Source organism: Orycteropus afer, unplaced genomic scaffold (genome assembly GCF_000298275.1).
Source record: "Orycteropus afer afer isolate SDZICR_OR568_19922 unplaced genomic scaffold, OryAfe1.0 scaffold00502, whole genome shotgun sequence".
Lineage (NCBI taxonomy): Eukaryota > Metazoa > Chordata > Mammalia > Tubulidentata > Orycteropodidae > Orycteropus > Orycteropus afer.
In genome coordinates, this window is record NW_006922089.1 from 1,469,281 (window position 1) to 1,470,749 (window position 1,469).

The 1,469-nt window shown below is 50.0% G+C and overlaps 1 protein-coding gene across 1 annotated transcript in view; it reads right to left on the reverse strand.

The window, feature by feature from the left end:
* Nucleotides 1-678, reverse strand: part of KLHL22 (kelch like family member 22) — a 64,546-nt gene extending 63,868 nt beyond the window's left edge. Inside the window, exon 1 of the mRNA XM_007955437.2 lies at nucleotides 452-678. Within this exon, the coding sequence (XP_007953628.1) occupies nucleotides 452-678 (227 nt within the window). The remainder of the gene's footprint in view (nucleotides 1-451) is intronic.
* Between the last annotated feature and the right edge of the window lie 791 nt (nucleotides 679-1,469).

Sequence of the window (1,469 nt, forward strand, 5' to 3'; positions counted from 1 at the left end):
AAAAAAAAAAGACCAGGTTTGGTGGTCTGATAGAGCCTGGTGAGACCCCTAAGACTCCAGCCCCTAGTTATCCTTCAGGTCTGGAACTGGACTCCCTCCTGTGGCTTCCAGTCAAACAACAGACAGGCATATGGGGTGAACATTTACATCAGATAGATATGTTCCTTGGAACCATCAATCATGGGAGAACAGAAGGGCAGTGTTTACACACGAAGACAGCTCACTGGGCAGGAGTGAATGGGAGGGATGGACACAGCAAAGAGGTGGGTGGCTATGGTGAGGAAGTGAGAGGAGAGCTGTTGCATTGTGGGAGATTACAGTCAGTGTCTTGAGACAAAGTATATGTGAGCTGCTGTATGGCAAGTGAATTTGCTCTATAAGCTTTCACCCATATCATAATAAAAATTAAAAACAAAACAAAACAAACCCCCATTTTGCAGGCGGAGCTCACCGGAAGTAGTCGCAGGACGCAGCCAGCAGGATGCGGTGGGCCTCAATGTGCTTCCCCTCCACCACCAGGACGACATCGAAGAGAATCCCACTGTCACGCAGGGCCAGCAGCCCCCGCAGCAGGGCCTGGGAGTGCTGCGCACTGCGGTAGGTGTTGTTGATACAGTGCGGATGCGAGGGCTGCGCAGGCAACTTGCAGAGCTGGGTGGACTCCCGGTCCTCTGCCATCCTGGCGGCCACGCAAGGCCTCACCACCACAGCTGGCAGCTGGCAAAACAGAGGGCACGGGGTGAGCAGGGCGGTAAACCCACCCCAGGCACCGACTGGCCAGCTCGCCCCAGCGGCACCTGTGGCTCCCCCTGCTCCCATGCTCTCCAGCCCCCTAACGCTGTCTCCCCTCCCACCTCTGGTCTAAACCTGGACTTCTTCCTGATGACCTGTGCCCTTTATCCCCACCATTCTTTCTCCCATTTAATCCTCTTCACCATCACTGTGAAGACAGAAATGGCTAGGGAGACAGACAGATGTGGGTCATAGTGCCAGACCCATCACAGACTCGTACCCCATTCCCTCTGGTTCCGCAACTGTAAACAGGGAGAGAAAAGTCTCAGTTGAAGTCCTGTAAAACTAGTAAGAAAGGGTAAACACTTACATCAGGTAGATACACTCCTTAGAGTGATCAATCATGGGAGAACAGAAGGGTAGTGTTTGCACAGGGAGACAGCTCAGGGGACAGGAATACATAGGAAAGAAGGACACAGGGAAGAGGTAACTACAAGGAGGAAGTGGGAAGAGAACTGTTACATTGTGGGGAATGGCAGTTAATGTCATGAGACAAAATGTGTATGAACTGCTGTATGGAAAATAAATTTGCTCCGTAAACTATCAACCAAATCACAATCAAAATTTAAAAAAAAATAAGAAAGAAAGAAAAAGCTAGTAAGACAATCAATATCAATACCAGTCTACCAGGTTCTCAAGAACTTTTCCTCACTCTTACTGAGAAAGAACATCCAGAG